General features: G+C 37.1%; 1 protein-coding gene across 2 annotated transcripts in view; it reads left to right on the top strand.

Annotated features, from left to right (window-relative positions):
* The window catches only part of ADK (adenosine kinase), a 273,021-nt gene that overhangs the window by 216,631 nt on the left and 35,790 nt on the right, over positions 1 to 20,600 (top strand). For both annotated transcript variants that reach the window (XM_005520516.2, XM_014250563.2), the window contains exons 8-9: positions 8,833 to 8,868; positions 14,945 to 15,059. In XM_005520516.2, the coding sequence (XP_005520573.1) occupies positions 8,833 to 8,868; positions 14,945 to 15,059 (151 nt within the window). The remainder of the gene's footprint in view (positions 1 to 8,832; positions 8,869 to 14,944; positions 15,060 to 20,600) is intronic.

Raw genomic sequence — 20,600 nt, 5'->3', positions numbered from 1 at the left:
CAGATCTTAACAGCAGTGGCAGTGACAGGACAAGGGGCAACAGGCACACATTCAGCTACGGGAAACTTCATTTAGAAATAAATAAGAAAAAAGCTGTACTGTGATGGTGGTAAAGTGTTGGAACAGATTTTCCAGAAAGGCTGTGGAGGCTTCATCCTTGGAAATATTCAAAACCCAGCGGTCCTGGCCAGCCTGCTTTAGCTGACCCTGCCTGCGGACTGGGGTTGGACTCTGTAGATGATGTATTTTAAAATACCCTTTTAAAATATGTTGGAATTATATCCCTTTAATTTCATTATTTGACTATTCTTTCGATCTCTGATCTCTTTGAGCCTGGCTTCTGATAGAAAAATAAACTTAACTCCCTCATCCATAAAGGCTTAATAGTCAAAAGCAGTTAAATTCTAACTTCTCTGGATTTTTAAAAAATTGATCCAAGAAATTAGCAACTTGTCCAAGATGATAGATAGTGCCTTAGTCACATCTGGAATTAGAGCTAGCTTATATTCTTCACTCAGGACCACAGTGATCTAACTGTGGTCAGATTGAAATGTTGTTTTTCCATACAACAACTATGTTGTGAGAGAGCATTGCTGGAACAGGCTGAAAACTAGGTTTTTCCTTCCATGAAGTAGCTACAGTTAGCTAAAACTGAAAATTTCAGGAAACAAAATTCATCTTGAGCGTTTGTATCTTCAACACATAAATGCAATATTGAATTTGCATTAAACAGCACAGGAAACTCCAGTAAGAATCCTAAAATCATCTGGGTTTGAAATTCATTAAAAAGGTAAAATAGGTAATTTGAAGATCAATTTAAAAGTTATTGTTATTGCTGAAGATTGCAGTGAGCAACTTTATTTTTTTGCTAGAGTTAACAAAGCAGAGCAAACCCAGCACATGAAGAGTGTGACACAATGATTGTTTTTTTGAGAGTTCCCAATGCCACAGCCTCAGTTATAATTCTAAATGGCTGTGCATGACATCACACTAAATAAAGCGTATAAAATAACCCAGTTTCACTGCTAGAAGTAGATTAATCTTTTACCAGGACTAGAGACAATCCTTCTAGATCCTAGTGCTTTTAGCTGAGTGTCTGATTATTCTCTTTATCTGAAATTGGTAGATGAGAATGTCTTGTCTGAGTTCAGGCTAGTTTGAGTACTTACAATAATGGAAGGCCTCATTAAAAATGATGCAATCTTTTATTTCTGTTTGTCAACCTCCAGCCAAAAGGTTAGCACTGGGAGCATTCAAAGAACAGTATTAAAGACTTCAAAAGACCTCACACATCTTCAATTTTTATATACAAATAAAACTCTTACATTCTAGCTATTAATATTTTTGTTTTCATTTTTATTATGTTCTCCTGATTCTCCTGATATTTAAGAAAGGAGTGTCTTTTTTTCTTGTTTCTCACTTCAGATCATGATGCATTTATTTTTAAGGTAGAAACAGACATATTTGTATAGAGAAATGGTATAAAGAAGTATTGTTCACTAATTTGATGCTTGCAATATGTGAGGAGAGAGACACATAGAGTCCTAAGTAGTTTAGTTCTTTAGGTAAGGATGAAAGACAGAGATGTAAGTAATAGCACTTTATCCATCATAAAATTTCAAAATGGCTCAGAGGCACATCCCTGCTGCAGCCGTTGCAGACCCTGTAATGGCATTAAGCTCTGACTCAGGGTGATTCTTTCCACAGAAGATTCTGGCAGGAACTATTCTGGTAGTTTTCTGGTAGTAACCTGAATAGGAGAATAAATAGCTTGAATATTAATGAATTGTACGTGATACAGACACTCCAGGGTGAACCCAGGCAGAACAGGAAATATGTTTCTTTCTCAATTCTTTTCACACTAGGCCTTTTCAGACAAAACCCTCTGGTAGTCTGCCAGAACCCCCTCTGAACACTATGACTTTAACCCCATATGGTATTTATGCTTATTCTGATTATTCATTTAAGCTGATTCGTATTATTTTATATTTTCAGCTTCTGGGTGAAAGCAGTGTACGTATATTTACCAGTGTCTTTAGTATTTCTGGAGCAAGCTGAAATAATATTTTGGGATATGATATGAATTCTTGATATCTATGCATTATAAAAAAAGCAACAAAAAACAACCAATTTTGGGGTCTAGTACTGCTCATGAGAAAAGGAAAATAGGGGTAAAAAAACCCTCAGTGTTCCTTTATGATAATCTGCCCATCCAATTGATGCCAGCTGTGTTTTTTTCCAGTAATAACCAGCGAGGGGTGGATACTTGCTGGTTCTCAGTGTTGATTCTCAAGCTGTGTGCGGGGACTGTCCATTCTCTGACCACTTTTACTGATCTTCTCTGAAACAGGAACAGGTTTACACTACTGACTGAATCAAGGATTAGTCCTCCATGTTGTCAAACAAAAATGATATTGAAGCATTTCATCCGTGTAACACATCCCCAAATGTAGTGCAAACTTTCTCAGCTGTAGCAGAATTTCACCATTTGTTTCAGAAAATATGCTGTGTGGTTCTTTTGTCTTCTGTTCTCAAACTCTTGTATGACCCATATTAAAGCAATTATCTCTGAGGAAAAGGAAAAAAGGAAAAGCATGAAATTACAGTTACCTTTGAGCCCTTAATGCCTTTTTAAATGGCCATTTTTTAATAAAGGCATATGAGCTTGTATTGCCTTTACACAGTGAAATGTAGTAATAGCTGACCTTAAAGTACTGCCTGTCTAAATCAGACTGCAATGACATAAGAGGCTGGATAGGACTATCTACAGTGTTTTGAGTAACCACAGATAGCTATTTAGCACTGAATGAAGATGAACATCTGTATCTTACCACTAACTACAATAAATGTGCTGTTGGCACTAAAGGTTAGTGATCCAGCTGGAGCTGTGTCCTGTAGACTTTTCATCCATTCATTTTAAGTAGCAGAATAATAGCAGCCATTTGTTGAAATCATGTTTTCAACTGATCAGCAGAGTCTTTAGCAGAATCTACCTCTAATTCCTTGGGGAGGTCATGATTATCATTACCACAGCTTTGACATCACCTCTATTTGCATCGCCTGAAAGTACTTGTAGTTCTTGTATGCTGTTAATTCACCATGTTAAGAACTATGGATTTGCTGTGATATCTGTGTGTGTATATATATATGTGAATCTATTCTTTTCCTAAATTTGGGACAAGGAATAAAATCAGATTTACCTCAGTTTGGCTTTGTGAATCATATACAGGAAAAAGTGGTATAAAGACAGATCATATTGCTGCACGTTCATGGGCTACATTAAATACCTGGATTTGATAGGAGAGCACCCCACCAACCCTGCTGTGAAGTTAGTGGGTGTATTTATGACATCTTTGTTGTAGCTCAAAGGAAACAATTGAAAATCCATTGTCCTCTCTGTACCTTAAGCCCCATTTCCAGGGTCATATTTAGTATAAACTGGCCTGAAGTAGAAAACATGGCATAGCACAGCTCACTAGGTCTCTTTCTTAAAATCTAGCTTATCTCCTGCACTGTGACAAGGTTTTTAGGAAGGAAATATCAAAAGGAGGGCACATAGTGGTCTCTATAATTAATTCTTCATTCTTATATTGCAAGAAAACAAGAAGGGAGATTGTAACAAAAGAGAGTATCTTTTTTTTTGATTCATACTGAGATTTGCAGGGCACAACGGATGCTACTGAAATTAGAGGTTCTCAGTACCTATGATGTATATAAAACAAGGGTATAGCTCTGGAAACACAGAATTGTATAAGAAAGCTCCTTGTTAGGGACAGGGAAAGATGATAGAAGGGACAGACAGAAGGACAAATGTGACTACTTAAGGAAAGGTGAACTACAAGTCTTAGTAATTATATTACAATAAACACTCACATCTCTATAGTGCAGAGAGACAAATAATACATTTTTTTTTGGTTGGTTGGTTTTGGTTTTACAAGTCTGTCCTTTAGGAAAGCATGAATAAAAAAGTCTTTTTCAGAAATATGAGTCTTCAGCATCTGCCTCTAAGAAAGGAGATTATCAATCTAAACCAACTTTGATTATTTGAGTCTGTCTTCTACAGAATGAAGGTGTAGATATCAATGGGCATCGCTTCTGCACAGACCTTCCCTATATCTTCATTTGTTTATTTCAGTTGTCACCCATTCCTTTTAGATAACAGGGTTTTAATGTTAGAGATTTGTGAAAGCAACTTGTTGTCACAAACAGTACAATCTGTAGAAAAGCAAGGGAGGATACAAAGGACACAAATTTACACTAGGATTGGAGATGAACTCAGGAGTGGGATGAATGGTAGCAAATGATTTTACTGCAGAAAAAGGGAATTACCTGAGCGAGATTCAGTGTGTTCAAGGAAACAATATAAATAGATGAAAACTAACAATCCATACTTCTGAAATGTAGGAAAGGGAGGAAATGTTTAAGAGTCATTTTTAGAAGATTTTAGCGGTCTAGAAAAGCTTTTAAGGTACAGTGTTGGAAGTACTATTCAAATTACAATCAAACATGGTTGTTACCAGTAGGAATTGTCCCATCAAATGCAGACACAAAGTATATGGTCCTCATGGTCATTTATTATTTCTCACTGAGTGAGTCCACACAAATTTGCTTTTTTTATTTCTTTATGTTGTTATGCACTCTGCTCTGCACTGGGCTGTGAGGACCTTCCTCTGCACTTGCACATACTCTGTGTGTGTGCAGGCTTGAGGTTGCATCCAGTCATGGGCTGGGCTGAACCCGTCACAGACTTGCTGTGCAGAGAGAAGAGGATGGTATTCCTGAAAATGTAAATAGGAGATATTTTGGGCAAGTCAGGAAGTTTACAGTTAATGAAGTAGGAACTCCCTCAAAACCTGTCAGTAATCTCCCAATTAAAAACAGTAAATCAAATCCAGGGGGTAGTACTGTAATATGTGAGTTGAGGTGATCCTGTGAGATGTTTTCCCTACCAAGAAGGATGGCAGGGGAGGGATTATCTTCAGCGTCCCCTGCATTTGCTTTTTTGTGCAATTATGGGAAATGCATTCAGTGTGCAAGGGTATCATTGCTGTCCTGCTGTTTTATCATTTCTTTATGAGATAATGTTGATTTTGGCAATGAAATGCAAATTTAGTTTTCAGTGTTCCTTTTTTTCCCCATACAAAGGTTAAAATGCATATTGTAGATAATAATGTTGCTGGTGTATTTGAAACAGCCTTTGTCAGTTAATTTTGGCAATACATGGTTTCAGATGCCGTTCAGTGCAATTGCGTGAGTTTTATGTTGGCCTACATGAATTAATTTTAAGCAACTATGCATGTTGTTACCATTTTGGCTGTAATTTGATCAAGTAATCATAAAACCTTGGTACCAACAAAAAAAAATAAATTGGATGTGTCAAGAATATTCAATATATGGTGTGCCTTCTGTGTCTCATGGCAAACTAAACATGCAATTATTGAAGTTGAGCCATTTTAACTCTATAATCATAAAAGTATTCTAACACAGGGGGCTAACAGAGGGATTATATGTTACTCCTAGGATTGCAGAGGCTGATGGAGTCTGTGTTTGGAGGGTATGTTTCTGTTTACTTATAAACAAATAGTTTGTACTGCTGCAGATAAAAAGGCTCAGGATTTTAACAAGTCCCGTTAAAATCAGCCTGTGTGTAGATTATAAACAGTTCCTTTTACTGAATGCTGGGGCTCAGACAGCAATAAAATACATGCAAGAATGGGAATAGTTTTCAGCTGGTACTCCAACAGCAGTAAAATACATGCAAGAATGGAAATAGTTTTCAGCTAGCAAGCAAATTCTAGCATTACAGCAAGGCCAGCACTAAAGGAAGTTGTCTTTTTTATTGTTATCTCCTTAATTAATCTCTCTTTCCTGTGTAAACTGCTCACTATTGTGCAAAGAGAGGGTGTGTGTTAACTTTGGTGACATTGTGTTACTCCCATTAAGCAGCATTGCACACAGGTTTTGTCAGCATGAGTGTATTTAGGCTTTTTTTTCTCCCAAACAGCATGAGACAAATGACATTTCACAACTAAAAACAAATCTCATTTCTACTTTAGGTAGTGCAACAATAAATTTGCTGTCACAGTTAGTAAAAAGATTGTATAGAAAAAGGAGTGTGAGTTTTTAATACATTTAGTATGAAACAGTGATAAGGTGGGGAGAGGGTTTTATGAAATGTTCTGTAGGCAGTAAGAGAAAGCAGCTCTGAAAATGCTGAGTTGGAGTTAATGAATGAATAATGTGTAAAGTTTATCAAAACTGAAAGAACTCCTGATGTGAAATGAAGCCTCCTAAGAAAATTCTGTTCTGTCGCTGTTTTGCTCTGCTGTTGTCGCATGTCACGCATGAATGAAAATGCTGCATTCTCTGGGGAGCAGTAAAGCTTCTGTGTAGGTTGTTTATTTCCTTAATCCCTCCTTCTTCGTGATTTTCAATGTCAGATATAAAATGGAAAGCCTGTAAATATAGTGATTATCATACTGATTATCACCTGCATCAGGGAACGCCCCGGCTAGCCGCTGTAACCCAAGCAGTCTCCACATGTTACATCCACTTAGACTTTAACCTGACTACTTTATTAGAGACATGAAGCTCAGTATGAGGTGCCCTAGGGCTGCACAGATGGGTTCTGCTTGTTTCCTGTTCTCACTGTTATTGTGAATAGATACTAAAAGGTTCTCATTGCTTTTATCTGGTTAATTTACTTTGAACTGTCCCTGGCAATCAGAGCCTGCCTCACATTTCTCAGTGTTTCACAAACACCAAACTGTACAGTCCAAATGTGTGTTTTGAGCTTTAGGATTTTTTTTTTTATTGGAAAGGCCTTAATTCTTAAAGAGATCTCATTCTGAGAGAGGCTGGTTTCTAGGGCAGAATCCTTACTAAAATAAGATGCTCAGGATTCATTCTGAGGTTGAGTTGATAGAAGAGAAGAAAATTAAGATTGCTGTTGTTCTTTGGCGTGTTCAGGCACCCTTAGATTAGAGGTCAACTGCAGGAAAATCTATGATTTTATGCTGGCTGCCATTATTCATGTAGCTGGGCAGCAGACCAGGCTAAAAGATGACGCTCTTAAAGGAGAATCTGAAGACAAGATACTTTTTAACAAATGTGCAATCATTTATCCTTTCTTGTGGAAGGGCCAAGTCTTCCAAAACACATGTGCTGTGCATGGATGCCCCAGTACAGAAAATTAAGATGAATTCTCTCAAAGTCTCCCACACAAGAAAGCAGCACTTGACTGGAACAGTTTTTATTTCATATACCGGTGTCCAATTTCCTGGCCAGACAATAGTTTTAACACAGATGTTAATGTCCTGCTGTATTGGGATTTTAAAGAAATCCCTTAGGGCAGATCAGTGTAACTTCCGATTTCAATTGCATGACCAAAAATCTGAGGTTAAAGAAATTATTTGGCTACGAGACATAATTTTTAGTCAATATTCTTATTCTCTTCCCCCTTATCACTCCCTTATTTCTCTTATTTTATTTTTTTTTCTGTGTCACAGTCCCATTTGAGGCTTTCTTGATTGTGTTGCAGTTCATTGTAAGTGCATCACTTCAGAGTGGAAGCTTGCAAGGCTCCTTTTTTCATATGAGCATAGGCTTTGTTAATCACATGCTGGTTTAGGAAAACACTGCATGATATCTTTGAACCCTACACTCCTTCTTGACAGCCAGGCTAGCAAATGTCATTGACTGTGTGATGTACAAGAAGGGATTCAATTGTAAGTAAATTGTCAAAGTGGCTAACCTTGCCCGCACCCAATTGTCAGGACCATGATTCAGTTTTTCTGTCAACATCAGCTAAGGGTAACCCGGTCAGCCTTATGTTTCTGCAGTGAAGCAGCCTGAGGAGTTGTGCTTTTCAGCTTATCACATTTTATTAACCTCAACTTACTGTTGTTGTAATCAATTGTACCCACTTCAAATTCTTCTATTGCCCCCAAATTGACAGATCATGTGGGTCCACAACTATGTGTTTTCTGAAGCACTAAAACCTCTCCTAGGCGCACTGGATTGCTTTGGTACAGTAATTATTTCTGTTTAGTTAGATCAGCTCACCATTTTGGCTCAAAATTTTCCTCTATTAATATCATTGGCAAAGATAATCTGAAAGAATGCAAGTTAAAACATAAAGACTTCAAGGGTTTTTTGCAATATTTCCAGTGTTAAGATAGAAAGTGAGTAAGGGATAAACATTGCTATTGTCTTCCATCCCCTTGCTTTTATTTCTAAACAGATTTTTAATTGCACCAATTAATATAAATAAGACATGAGGACATTCTGATACCGTGATGTTTCCTCTGTTCTTTCAGGAAAAGAACATAGTTAAATTGCTTAAAGCAGTGATTAAGACATCAGAGTATTTTTAAATGTTCATCTGATTCTGCCACAAGGGTCTGAACACATTTAGTGATCCTGGTTTTTAATGCATTGTAGATGACAAATGATTTTTTTTAAAAATGGGTTGATAACATGTATCCCGTGAAGTGCCATACATAAATGGAGATAGGATACAATTTCAATTAAATATCTGTCTAAGGGGTGTCTGCTAGTTCAAGTCCTATCTGCAGAAGTAACTTTCCCCACTTGGAAAAAAACATATTGTACCTTTTTTATTTGAACTTGTGAAATGTGTTGACATTGTACTGTTGTTGGGCTTGAGGGAAGAGGGGGAAGCTTTGGGTGCAACTATCAGAATTGAACAACTGTATATGGCTATATTGAGATAATCGTGTAAAAGGAAAACCGGCTGAATGAGTTTCAAAATGTGTTATTTCTTCATTATCTAGCACTTTATAATTAACTGTTCTTTTTTTATTATTTCAGGAAGCTGCCACTTTTGCTAGAGAGCAAGGCTTTGAGGTGAGTTAACCCACAATTGCACACTAAACAGATCCTAAAGGTTTTTTTCTTGCTGATAATGAAGTTCTTTTGGACAATGATTGATGTGCTATTATACTCTCCAAGCCTCGCAGCGGTTGCCATGGAAACTTGGCAGTCGTCATGGTTTCTTTGTTCTGCCAGCTCAGTGTTATGACGCACTCTGCTAGGTCTGCACCCAACATCGCCTACAGATGTTATTTATTGAATTTTGAAAAGCCTCTTGGGAAGCCGAGAGGTTGGGCACGGTTTCAAGCTGCCTCTGCAGATATGGGACCTGTCAGTTTGTTCAGTTAAAAAGCTACCTCATTAGCTGCATTACACTCCAGAAGGATTCACTGCTAAAGCAGTGGTGAAGCAAGACTAAATAGTGAAATATAACACCGCTTAAATAACTTAAACCCTGCCATATGCGGATTATCATTATGCAAATGAATTTTAGAAAGGTTTTATATAAAATTGTTAGGTACTGATTAATGTAAACCACGCTTCTACAAACAGCTGCTTTTTAGAAAAGGTAGTGTGGAAATTGTGTTTCAAAACATATTCGAGTTGGTGTTTTCCATCTGAGCTCTAAAAATGTCAGATCCTCTACTTTCTTGAAGTAAATGCTGTTGATTTTGCAGTGATTTTCAGAGCTTTTGATTTCATCTTCTCGAGGTATTTATTTGACTAGTACCTCCCATTGGCTACATTCAGATAGCTTAATCTGGACAGCCATCAGCTATTGGTCTCTAACCGATTCAAACAGGCAGGTTTTAAATACTATAATTAATGTGACAAGGCTTGTGCTAATTTTGCCGATAGTAAGTGATCTTACTGAAATCTAAATTGCAGAACCGAACACACATAAATCCTTTTACATGTTGGTTTTTTTGACTAGAATAAGACCCACCTTAATTGATTTGTTTGCAGTGTAAAAGAATAGAGAGGAGTTTGACTGCTCAACACCCATTTTGCATAAATAACAGAAGCCGCGCAATTCAAACCACATCACTTGCAGAATGTGCCACTTTTGTGTGTGGTTTGTTGCAGATAAAAAAAGAGGGAAAGACTGACAGCTTTTGTTCTACAATTTAGATTTCTTTAGAACCATACACCAGCAGGTACATCAGTGCCATCACTGTTTTAGCTATTAAAACTGTGGGCTGTCCCATTTCATTTTATGTTTCCCAAATTCTCATGGCTGCTTTGTAGAAATCAAGACTTTTTATCACTGTCAATTTTCATTTGTATAATCTGTATTGTTAGGCATAAAAATACACTTTGAGTTTATGCTAATGAATGAGTTTCACAGATGCCTCCAAAATATGAAGCATAAGAAATTATTGGTACCCTCTGGTAGCTAGACAATAAAAAGAAAGGAAGTAGTGTATTAAGTCTACCCATTCTATATTTTTATTGCCCCCTTGAGCTAAAGACTTTGAATGTGCCTGGTTTAAATTCAGCTCTAGTGACAAACTGCTTTTGCTGGTGTCTGCTAACTACCATCATATTAACCTTTCCATTAGTGCTTGCTTAGAGATTTTAGCACAGTTCCTCCTGAACATCCTAAATCTGCCACATTTGATTACAGCATATCAGTAAAGTGCACAATGATTATGATCTTATCTCTTATTACTCCCTTGCTTGGCAATGACTCACATGTCAAGTTTGCTGACAGAGACGAGTAAAACTTGATAAGTGTCCACAGTTTTGTTTTCTATTGTGCTGTGGAGGCAAAAAATAAAATAAAATAAAATATCACACTGATAATAAAGCATCTTATGAAAAACTCAAATAGCTTCAATTAGCCTTTCAATTAAATAAAAAAAAATCTCCAGCAATTCTTAAAAGCTTGATTTTTATATTGAGAATGGAAAACTGGTAAAGCATGGCAAATTAAAGGAAGGGACTTGATTGACCAGGGCAAAAATCAAGAGGATATTTTTCATAGAAGTGATTAAAAGTAGCTGGTAAATGCATTTGAATTGCCACCTGGAAACACTTTTATTTTTTTTTAATCAGAAATCTTAGCATAGAGAATCAGTTGATGACTAGCTCCTTTTGTTTAGTTGTTTGTTTATGTTTTTTTTGTTCTACCTCACAGTAATCCCAACAGTTTTGTATACTAAATCTATTACTATATTAATATTATATACATGGAATGAGTCCAATGTACCTGAAACAGTTTTTGAAAAAAATAGAAGTTACAATTAAGAGAAGTTCAGTAAAACTACTTCAGTAAAATTGAAGAAATTAAGTCTTGTTATAGGTAGGAGACAACACCTCCATGACACAAATCTGTTTTTTTCTTTGTAAGGAAATTCCATTCAAAGGAATTTTAATTTTTATGCTGCACCATTCCCACAGTTAGTTTTCCCTTGTAGTTTTCTGAAATACAAAGTATTTTTGTAAAATCAATCACAATACTTGAAGACCATTATTTCCTTCACTTTATCCCCTGACCAATACTTACCTGTAATAATCAAAAATAGAACATTACCTCTGATGTTGTCTGTTCCTGAACATCACTGGGGTTGGGGTTTTCTTGTGAATTTCATGTTCTATGACATTTTAATACTATATATATACAGTGTATATATATACATACTGTATATTTTCATTACCTTTCTAATAATTTTCATATAACAATGGTTTATGAGATTTTGCTTTTCCAAAAAGGCAACTTCCTGTTTCTTCTATGTAGAAATTAGGAAAACAAAATACTACTTCAAAAATAAAATTTAAGGTTCAATTCTGTCAATCCAAGAAGTAAACTGAAGTGAATGGGGCAGTAAATATCTAAGGGGTTAGTAGCAGCTGCCATGCAAAATAACTTTTCTTGTTAGAGGCCTCCTCTAAGTCCATATTCATTGAGCAACCATATTAGAGAGAGTTTTGCTAGCCTGGACCAACTTTAGGTCTTCAAGTTAATGAGGTAAACTGCACAAATCCACTGTTTTCAAAGGATTTCTGCCTTTAGGTCAGGGCTATGGCAGTCCCAGCTATTGGGTGTCTGTTCAGAGGTAGGAACCAGAAGACACGGCTTGATAGCAGTTCCAGCTGGATGCGGTTTGCCACAGTTTGTCCGATCCTGGGATATCTTCTACGCTTTCTTCCCATGCAAATATCCCGCTTGCTACAGTGAAAGCCACATGAGAGGTTTTTCAGGTGCAGCATCAACAGGCAAATCATGCCATAGTGAGATTTGTATGTCAGCTTTGTTAAATCAGATTCAAGTGGGTACATGGCAGTATCCTGTGAATTGGATGTGTATATAGAGGCTTTAGGACCACAAACGAGTACAGTCTTGTCATTCAGCCATGTGTGTAAGCACAGGACATGTAAGAAAAACTCAGTAAATGGGCGGGTAAAAATCACTGCTAAACAAATATACATTTTGGCTATTTATTCTGAACAGAAATCAGAGATGGCAACATTTGATGACATTTTCCTGACAATGAAATAAGGGCCGTTAGTACCTCTGCTGTCTTCAGCTGTAAATATTCACATATTGTAAAATATCACAGCTGTACCTTAAAAGAAAAAACTGTGCAAAAGTTAAAGACTCCTCAGCATTCATGCTGAAGCTCTATTTTATTCTCTTCCTTTGAAAAAAATTAGTATGGGAAGTAATTTTGGCTATAAATGATCAAGTTAATTTTCACAGAAACCATTATTCAGTTATTTCTAAAGTCTGCACTATCAGACAGATTGTGTCTTGGAATTTCTGCTTTTTTGAAAAAAAAATACCTCTTCACCCTAAATACTTTCCTTCTACTGTTACATGCTTATTATATATTTAATTCTTCCTGAAAACGTATGTGCTTTTTATGTTTTTTCCCTGTCTACATTATTTCATCCTTACCATCACTCTTCACTAATATCTTTCCTCGGGGTCTTCTTTTCTTCATCTAAGTTAATCTTTATTCTTCCTTAAGCTGAAGAAATCATCTCTTGATCATGCCATTTTCTCCTATTATAACTTCATCATTTTCCTTTTAAAATTCATCGTGCCTGTAAATACATTGTACAAATATATTCAAGCTCTTTGATTTCTGTGCCTGCTTTAGTCCACTGAAAATGTGCTTGATAAAGTCACTAGTAGCTACTTCCTACTTAGCAAAAACTAAACACCTCTCCTCTGTTTCCTTTGATCTTCGTGATGCTTTATTGCAATTTTTAGTTTGTGGATCTCTTAATTATCAAGGCCTGAAGTGGTTCAGAGTTGAGGTTAACTTTTGTATGGCAAGGCTTTGGTAAGCCTATGAATTACCAGGCTGGAGGGCTGCGTTCTCCATCCATCCTGTATTCAACAGCTTGTGCCACCAGCTGATCCCTGCTGTTCATAAACCTCTTAAAAAAAAAACATTTCAAAGCAGAAGAGCAACAATTTCAATTTTTTTTTCTCTGACATCTTTAGGAGACTCCTTGCCTTCTGAGAACTAGGGGTAATATGGCCCCTGTTATTGTCCTCAGTTCTCTTCTGTGGTAGCAGACATTGCCTTCTAAAAGCTTTATTAGCTGTCTAAGTAGGAGGAAGAAAGAAATAACACAAGTGAGAGTATCACATGGAAATGAAAAGTATGAGAGAATTTTAAAAAGAGGTGAAGAGACCAATAATTAAAGGGAAACTATCTTCATATTTGCCACATGTATTTAAATCAATGGGTTCAGTGACTACGCAAGTTAAGAAATTAGAGGGAGGCTGAAAGTGTTGCAGAAGAAGTAGGTATTTTCACTTAAAGGGATGCTGGTAAATATAAAACCCAGGCATATTCTCTGTCTGTAATAGTAGTAGTGTTAAAAAGTAAGTTAGGATTCATAACAAATAATACACAAAGCAATGCAGAAAGTATTATTATATTTTCATATATTCAAGGCTAGGCCCTTACTATGTTTCACTACAGTTCCTTGTACAAAGAGAAAACTGGGGAAAAAAATACAGTGTTTTGTAACACAGATGTGAACAAAGTGGGACACAGTAAATAGCAAGGGGAATAATTAATCATACATACTCCTTTCCTAATGTTAGAAAAATAAAAGAAAATAATATATATCAGTTATGGCAACAAATACATTACATTGTAGAACTTACTGACTTGAGATAAATCTGAGAACAAACGTTTCCCATATAGCATTATAAAAGGGTTTGATGCTAATTCCAGTAACAGAAATACCTGTTATAGATTAGCTTGAAAACTAAGTCAATCAGAAATTGAAACTCTTTTCGTTCAGATTGTAGGGCAACTGTGAGAAAAGAAATTATAATATTCTAATGACAAGTGGTGGTGTTAGAGTTTGCTGCATTAATTTAAACATTCCAAACTGTTGATGTGTAAGACACTGGACGAATGAGAGGTTTGGTTCAGTCTGCCAGGTTCTCTGTTCTTAGCTACATGCACAGTGAAATACAACATTCTTTTAAAATGAAGATTTCAGAAACTTTTGCAGGTGAACCTTCCTTTAGAAAATTGGTCATGTTCTGTGCCCCACTGAATATACCTTTTGCCCTTTGCTTCTCTGCATCTCAGTTATGCAACCAGCTAGTGGGAGCTGGGCTGCACACCCTCTCAGGGGTACAGTGTACAGTTTGCTTGATGGGACCAGCTGCAGTAGGGAAGTTAGAGAAAGTATTTGTAAGCATGCTGAAGTCAGAGGTATTACAATAGTATAAAACCTGGCTAAATTGGATGAAAATCATTCTCAGAGTTTATCCAACATAATCTTACCAATTTTATTTTTAATTTTATGATAGGTATAGTTAGAATCCAGTCAGCAGCAAAGAAACCCAGTAATTGCTCATTAAGAAATGCTGTGTAATTCCTTTGTTAGCTTTGCAGTTTTGTAGTGGTTGGAATAGCTGAACTATCATTATCAAGATTAAAAACAATGGTCTCATAGTACTACATAAACTCTTTGGAGAATGAAGCATTCCTCCTTTTAAAAATCTTCCTCTACTGACAGTAAAGTCTATTTTATACCTAGCTGTAAGAAAATATATCTTTGATCTGCTAATAAAGTTCCCACTACTCCAGTATGCTGTAACAAGAATTTTCTTTCTCTCTCTTAATAGACTGAAGACATTAAAGAGATAGCCCGGAAGACACAAGCCCTGCCGAAGGTGAACACTAAAAGGCAGCGAATTGTAGTCTTTACCCAAGGCAAAGATGACACTATATTGGCTACAGGTATGTTTTTTAAATCTCCATTGTCGCTCACAGTAAATACTCCAGCTAATCAGTTACTAGTTGTGGTTTTTACAATTTTTAAATAGTAGTCAGAGCCTTTGCCTTTTGATGTTATTCCATGTCTCTCATCTTCTGTGCTTTTAATTGTTTCAAGAGTCTGAATTTAAGAAGTTATTTATTTCACAAGAATGCCTGAGAATTTAGTTCTGAACATTTTTATAACCTAGATTTAAAATATTGATCCAGTTGGTTTTACTCAGATTTTTATGACTTGAGATTTTATCTGTGTAGCCATCTTTGCTGCAAACAAGAATACACTGTGCCTGCTGAGAACAGCTGTGCAACAGTGTAGTATATTTAAACATTTGCAAAGAGGAGGAAGTGAAATTCAGTACTAAGTGAATTTCCAGGCTTTTTTTGCTCTGAGCAGAAAGTCTCACTTTAGCTTTTCTCAGCTGTCTGCTCTTCAATTCTCAAAAGAGTATATGGGAAAAAGGTGTTCTAGCAGGGATACAAGTGGTTTCTGCTGTCTAAATTGATGATGTACGACGCACAGATTGAAGCATTATAAACATGACTGCCTACCTTTTGACAGTCTCTTTAATTCTGTCCACCTATGCTTCTAGACTAAATAAAGCTATTAAAAACATGTGCTGTGGCAAGCCATTTTAGTAGTTCATTCCTTCACAAGGTAAGTTATTAGGCTGGCCTGAATTCCTCCTTTGGAAATCAAGTGAAGCAGAGGAAGCTTTGCACCTAAGGGACTAGTGCTTACTCATACGATATTTTCCTCAAAATCAGAATTGGCTTCAGACTGTGGCTTCAGAGCTAGGCACTAAGCAGGTATGTCACTGCTGTAAAGATCATTCCTAGCAGCAGTTTGAATTATTTCTTCAGTAGCTTGCTTCTTCCCCTATTTTGTTAGCTACAAACTGTTATGAAGGAAATAGAAACCAGTCACTGAGAGTTGGGTATGTGCATCTCACTGAATGATGATGGAAGTGTTCCTTCCAGAAAGTTACTGCCTAGTGTGAATGGCCCATGTGGAGGCACTCCACTTGAGTGTTGTACAGTTGACTGAAGAAAGCAGCATAAAAATGTTTTTATACATGAGCTAGTAATAACGTAGTAAACCTAAATCTTATATATATCCCTCCTGTACTCTTATTTAATTTTCACTGAGTACTTTTTTTATTCTTCAAACTGGAGTTGTTAACAAATCCATTAATCCCGTCTTTGATATTTTTACAACCGGGAGCTTATTTGAGGACTGACACTTGCTAATCTTAGCTGTTTGTTCACTATGAAATGAACTTAAATTAGAGAATGCACTTTATATGCATGATAAATGTGAGATGGATAGAGACTGTATGCAATGGTGTCAGCTACAAAAGCAAACATGATAAATGTTAAGGCAGTTTTGAGCCGTGGGATAAGCTATTCAGCGCACAAGCATAGCTGAATCTCCTTGCTATGTTGTTATTCATGGCAGCCAAATAAATGTCAATAATAAAAGAGAATTAAAGATTTTCATTTCCCAGAGGCAGTCCTCTAATACAGCTTGATCTTTCATTTCATTTGTAATTCGTTCTTGTGTCAGGATGCAATCATTCGCCAGGCTCTGTGTGTCATGTTAAGTCATTTAATAATGATTAAGAACATAAAAATGTTTGGCCTGTGGGGCAATTCTCGAAAGAGATACCAATTTGTTATTGTTTCTCCCTTTTTCTTTGGTGTGGACCATCTTTTTCCCACCTCCTCACATTAAAATAATAATGAAAAAAGGAAGATGCGTCCCTTAATTTAGCATATGATGATACCGCAGAATGGCATAGAGTGCTGCTAAGAGACTTATTTCAGAACTATCAGGGTCTAGATTTGAAACCTGCAATGGAAAGTATAAAAGTTTCTAAATTATCTTTAGAAGAATTTAGGAGTTACCAGTATAAAATTTTATTTTTTTTTTTTTTTCTAATACATGGGAGTAAGTATGGTTTTCAAAAAAGCAGGCTGTGTTGTTTATCTTGCCTTTGAGGGAACGGTAAAGTCTCCAAGAGCTTGTGCCTAGATTAAAATAGTATTTGCAAAGTCAGCTATGGATTTGGGTATGCTTGTTCATACCTTCTGCTTTATATTTTGTCCAGGTTAACAATAATAAGAACAACATGTTTATTATGTTGAACAACATATTTCTGCAGAGACCTCGACAGATTGCAGAGAGACCTTGACAAATTAGAGAAATGGGCAATCACCAACCATATGAAGCTTAACAAGGGCAAGTGCTGGATTCTGCACCTGGGATGGGGCAGCCCTGGCTGTGTGTACAGACTGGGGAAGGAGAGGCTGGAGAGAAGCACTGTGGAAAGGGACCTGAAGGTCCTGGCCAATGGCAAGGTGCATATGAGTCAGCAGTGCCCTGGCAACCAGGAGGGCCAACCCTGTGTGGCTTGGAACAGGCTGCGCTCTGTGAAGAGTCACCTCCAGATGGCCACCCCCATCCTCCTTCCCTTTCCCCTGCTCCCATCATGGCAGAATGAGACAGGCAGCAGGAAGGCTGTGAGGACATCTGTAACAGAGCTCTGTTTGCTCCGTCAAAGGCTCTCTTAAGGATGTTCCAAGCCAAGGCAGTCATGGGGTTGGGTTGCGAGAGGAGGGTGCACCTCTTTGAAGAGTTATGTGTAGGTCAGGTGAGGATCAGGTTATGGAAATAATGAGGGAATATACTTGGATACGGTTCTGTATGGAAGGAGAGGAAATAAGATGGATAAAAGGGGTTGTTGCAGATTGCCAGGCCATTCATGAAGAGGCACAGAATGATACATACTGAAAATTTGACGTGGACTTTCTAGGGCAGGGTAGAGGTGTGTGTGATATGAAGAAGGCCAGAAGCAGCTGGTCATTACATTTGGAGAGAACTGTGGCAACAGTTCTCGATTCCTGAACATTCCAGAGGTTGGAAGTATCAACAGGTATTTCAGGAGTAGAGCTTAGGGCAGAAAGGCACAGCTTATTACTAAAAGAAAAGATTGACCAAACAGATTGGAGAATATAGTTCTAGAGTATGAGAGAGCTTAGACTGAGACAGCTGAAAAAGCACCTTCCTCAAAAAATCTGGCCTAGCCATACTGCAAAGATTTTTAGTCATCTTATGAATTGCTGCAATTTATACTTTTTTTAATGTCTACCAAAAAGTACTGGTGGCTCACCTCAGACCACAAGCTGTAGGCAGTCAGGTATGGATTGACAGACAGCTTAGAGGTCCATGCAGCTGGAGCAGATCATGGAAACAGTAAGAAGCAAAAACTGCATCAGCAGTCTCAATCTAATTTAATTCCCATTTGTCAGTCCACTTTCTTTGGCTGTCGGAATTATTTGTGTTTCCAAAGGAGAAATTTCTCTGTCTTTATCATGGAGTGCATTGGGTCTTTCTGCTGTCTGTTCATATCTGCTCTATCACAGTACTCCAGCCCCAAGGCCCCTTTTCTCTCCCTTCCTTCCTGTTCTCTGTCATTGCAAGGAAGAGGCAAGCTCAAATTCAAGCTGAGTGTGATCAGTATGTTTTAGAGGGAAGAAAAGGAATGTTTAGGATTGGCATACAGGAGCTGTGGCAGATGAAGTGTTGACTAAATTAACTACTAGTTCACCTTCTAATAGGACTCCACTGAGCACAAGCTCAGATTGTGGTGTGAGGTTTTCCTCTCTATATCATAGAATTGTAGAATGGTTTATGTTGGAAGGAACCTTTAAAGGTCACCTAGTCCTACCCCCCACAATGCAAAAGGACATCTTCAACTAGAACAAGTTGATCAAAGCCCTGTCCAACCTGACCTTGAACATTTCCAGGGAATATCTGCAACCTCTCTGGCCAGCCAGAGGTGCATTTTTTGATGATGTTGAATTTTATCTTTTTACAGAAAAACTTGGGGGTGTTGGACCTTCTCAGTGACCTTAAGAATGAGCACAGATAAAAAGATTGTAATTTTCTCTATCATTGATCCCCAACATAACTGAATTTTGATAAAAATCTTTCTGAAAAAAAAGCCTGTGAGAGACTCCTGTGACAAAACCTCTCAGCACTGAGGATTATACTTAGGGAAAGGGACTGGTAACTGAAAATGTGATCTGTGGACTTGCTCAAAAAATGTTGATTTGAGGAACAGTATTGGGTTAATTTCTTGTGCGGATGCTCCTCAGCCATCCTGGGAATTCCTTGGCTATCAAGACTCCGATCCCACTACCACAGCCTGCTCCCTGATATCCCTCTTAGTAGGCCTGATGTTCTGGATTTGACTGAGTTTTGAGGTTTGACTAAGCTTATAGGATACATTTCACACTGTTTCTGTAACCACAAGAAATAGGTAAGCAGAGAGAGCAGGGGAAGTTAATGAACATCTGCAGCCTCCTGATTTCAGCAGCTGGAGCTTTTAAGAAATGCACCAAAAATCACAAGCTCTGGCAGGAACATACATGTCCTATCTGTATGTGCTCTAATGTTCGTCAGAATCAAATGCTGTGAAAGCTATCCCTTTTACAGAGCTGCTCATAACGGTTTTAATCAAATTACTTTTACTCAGACACGTTTTATGGCTGGTCTTGGCCCAAAGGGAAATCTTCAGAAAGTCTGAGCAAAATCAGCTCAACAATGGGAAATGCTTTTATATTGAAATATTTGCATAATTCAAGAACAGCTGAAGCTACAAACTTTAAACTTGGCTTGTTTTATAGCTTTAATAGAGGAAAGAAAAACAATCCAAATTTAAAGAAAATCACTTCAGCATTTTTCAAGTTATGAATGATGAAATCTGGCATGTTTAGGGGTGAACATAGAATTTTCCATTCTTTTTTCCCCCTGATGTTTGCAGAACCACCTCTATTTAAGGGCATGTTTATAATAATCTCATTTGCTAGACTATGGCAGTAAAAATGGAATTTTCTAAGGATTCAAGCATTAATGCCAGCTCAGGTCAGGCTTACTAACCACTTAAATCTTAATTTTTTGGGACACATTAGTTGAGATATTTCCGGGAATCTATTAGTAGTTTTGGCAAATGTGGTAAAATGTCTTAAAAATTCATTAGTGCACCTACCACATAGTGCATGCAGAAATAGTTTTGTAGATTTCTATGTGTTATCATTGTTGTTTGATCAAGTCCATAAATTAAAGTCAGTACAGTGTAGCCAAGTTAATATGTCACAATAAAATTGCAATGTTGCCAAATTTTAGTGCCTGCCTGCCAAGCCCTTGTTCTTGAAGAAATAAGTAAGCATTTGCCTCTACATGTTATCTGAAACAGAAGACTGAGCTGTATGGGTGTTGATGTCACCCAGTACAACTGTTTCTATGGTAATGTATACAGATATGTTTGAAAATTAAAAGTTTCTGTGTTTGAATAGAACTAAAACCTGATCTAAATTAAAATAATGGCAAATGATAGGATGTTTTGTGAATTATGAAATTCCTTTTACTTTGTAAGTATATGTTAGATCTTAAGTATTTTAGGAGAATTTTTAAAAACCCCCTTCTTTAAGAGGGTTTATCAC

The sequence above is a fragment of the Pseudopodoces humilis genome, chromosome 9 (assembly GCF_049639895.1).
Source record: "Pseudopodoces humilis isolate 2021_Gansu_Grassland_sample_001 chromosome 9, ASM4963989v1, whole genome shotgun sequence".
Taxonomy (NCBI): Eukaryota; Metazoa; Chordata; class Aves; order Passeriformes; family Paridae; genus Pseudopodoces; species Pseudopodoces humilis.
This window is presented reverse-complemented; position numbering and strand designations above follow the sequence as displayed.